A 1,656-nucleotide genomic window follows, 5' to 3' on the forward strand; every position below is an offset into this window, starting at 1 on the left:
CTCTCTCTCTCTCTCTCTCTCTCTCCATATCTCCATCTTTCAAACCCACCCTAAAACTCCCCCTCTTCTACTTTCTATATCTCCATCTCTTTCTCTCTATATATCTCTCGCTCTCTCTCTATCTCTCTTATCTTGTCTCTCCATCTCTGTCCGTCTCTCCATCTCCCTCTCTCTCTCTCTTCTTGCCTCTCCATCTCTCTCCGTCTCTCCATCTCCCTCTCTCTCTCACCCTCTCTCTCCCTCTTTTCCTCCCAGTCTCTCTCTCTCCCTCTCTCTCCTTATCTCTCCCTCCTTTCCTCCCTCCCTCCCTCCCTCTCTCTCTCCCCCCCCTCTCTCTCTCTCTCCCTCTCTCTCTCCAATACATACCTGTCTGAAAGGCTGACCAGATGTGAGCCCTCCACTTGACACAGCTTCTCTGCTTGGTCCCAGGTATAGAGATCTTTGTTGTAGCGGTAACAGCTGTCACGGAACCTCTGATAGCCTTCCACACACCCTGTTGCGTTGGCCGGTTCCAGGGCGTAGACCGGAACTGTTTTTAAGGGGGAAGAGAAGGAGTAGAGAGAACAAAAATAGAAAATAAGTCGATGAATCTGTATCAGATGTGTCAACCAATCAAAAATAAATAATAAGTCCATGCACTAATTTTAAATTTGTTTGTTTCACCTTTCGGTGTGGGGGGGAAGAAGACGAGATGGTAAAGAGAGAACGAAAATAGAAAATGAATTAACGAATTCGTACCAGTTGTGATAACAAACCCACCAGAAACAACCCATACACTCCTTTTTTTTTTAGTTTGTTTCACATTTGTGGGGAGAGGGGGGGGGGAGAAAATTAGATGGTGAAGAGAGAACGAAAACAGAAAACCAGTGACCGAATTCGTACCAATTGTTGCAACAAAACCACCATGGGCAATCCATACACTCCTTTTTTTTCTTTGTCTGTTTCACCTACTACTTTGAAAACAGTGACAATTAAATATCATAAACAGTTGAAATCAGCATCTCCAACGCTTCTTTTTTTTGCGCCATGGAGAGGATTCATGTGAGACATAATATTTTGTTGGACCGGTCTTCAAGATGTGGTGGATAAAAACAACAGCACAACAAAATATTTATAGAACTAATAAGAAAATAAAATCCAATAATACATAACATTGAAAGAAATTGCTACCTTAGAATTACAAAGTTCTAGCTGACATTTTTGGCCATTTTGAGTTACGGTACTAGACCATGGGGTCTAGAACAAATGTTCTATCTGCTCTATAAAAATCATGAGGTTATTAGGAGTCGTTTTTCAAAGAATTGCATTCCAAAAAGCGTGACATGTTGTGAAACTCAACATAATTATTTTACATCAAATTTTTGTAAATCTTTCCATTTCCATTTTTCATTCTTCGTCAAATTGTGTAAATCTTTCCTTTTCCTTTTTCTTATTTTGTAAATCTTTCATGTTTCCTTCTTTCCTTCCTTTTCAAATGTTGTAAATCTAAGGTAGCGAAATGTAAAATGCATATAGAAACACAAATTACCTTAACTCAGTACCAGTAGTAGCCCTGATAATCCGGTTATTTTTCACAAGATAACATTAATTTTCGGACTTAGATAATTAATTAATCAATTAATTGCACATTTATGAATGCGTGTGTGAGTGTGTGTG

The 1,656-nt window shown here is 39.5% G+C and overlaps 1 protein-coding gene across 1 annotated transcript in view; it reads right to left on the reverse strand.

Annotated features, from left to right (window-relative positions):
• LOC101856652 (macrophage mannose receptor 1) overlaps positions 1-1,656 on the reverse strand; it is a gene marked incomplete in the record, with an annotated part of 62,425 nt that overhangs the window by 16,234 nt on the left and 44,535 nt on the right. The window contains 1 exon segment of the mRNA XM_013082051.2: positions 367-529. Within this exon segment, the coding sequence (XP_012937505.1) occupies positions 367-529 (163 nt within the window).

This window comes from Aplysia californica, unplaced genomic scaffold (assembly GCF_000002075.1).
Source record: "Aplysia californica isolate F4 #8 unplaced genomic scaffold, AplCal3.0 scaffold00157, whole genome shotgun sequence".
Lineage (NCBI taxonomy): Eukaryota > Metazoa > Mollusca > Gastropoda > Aplysiida > Aplysiidae > Aplysia > Aplysia californica.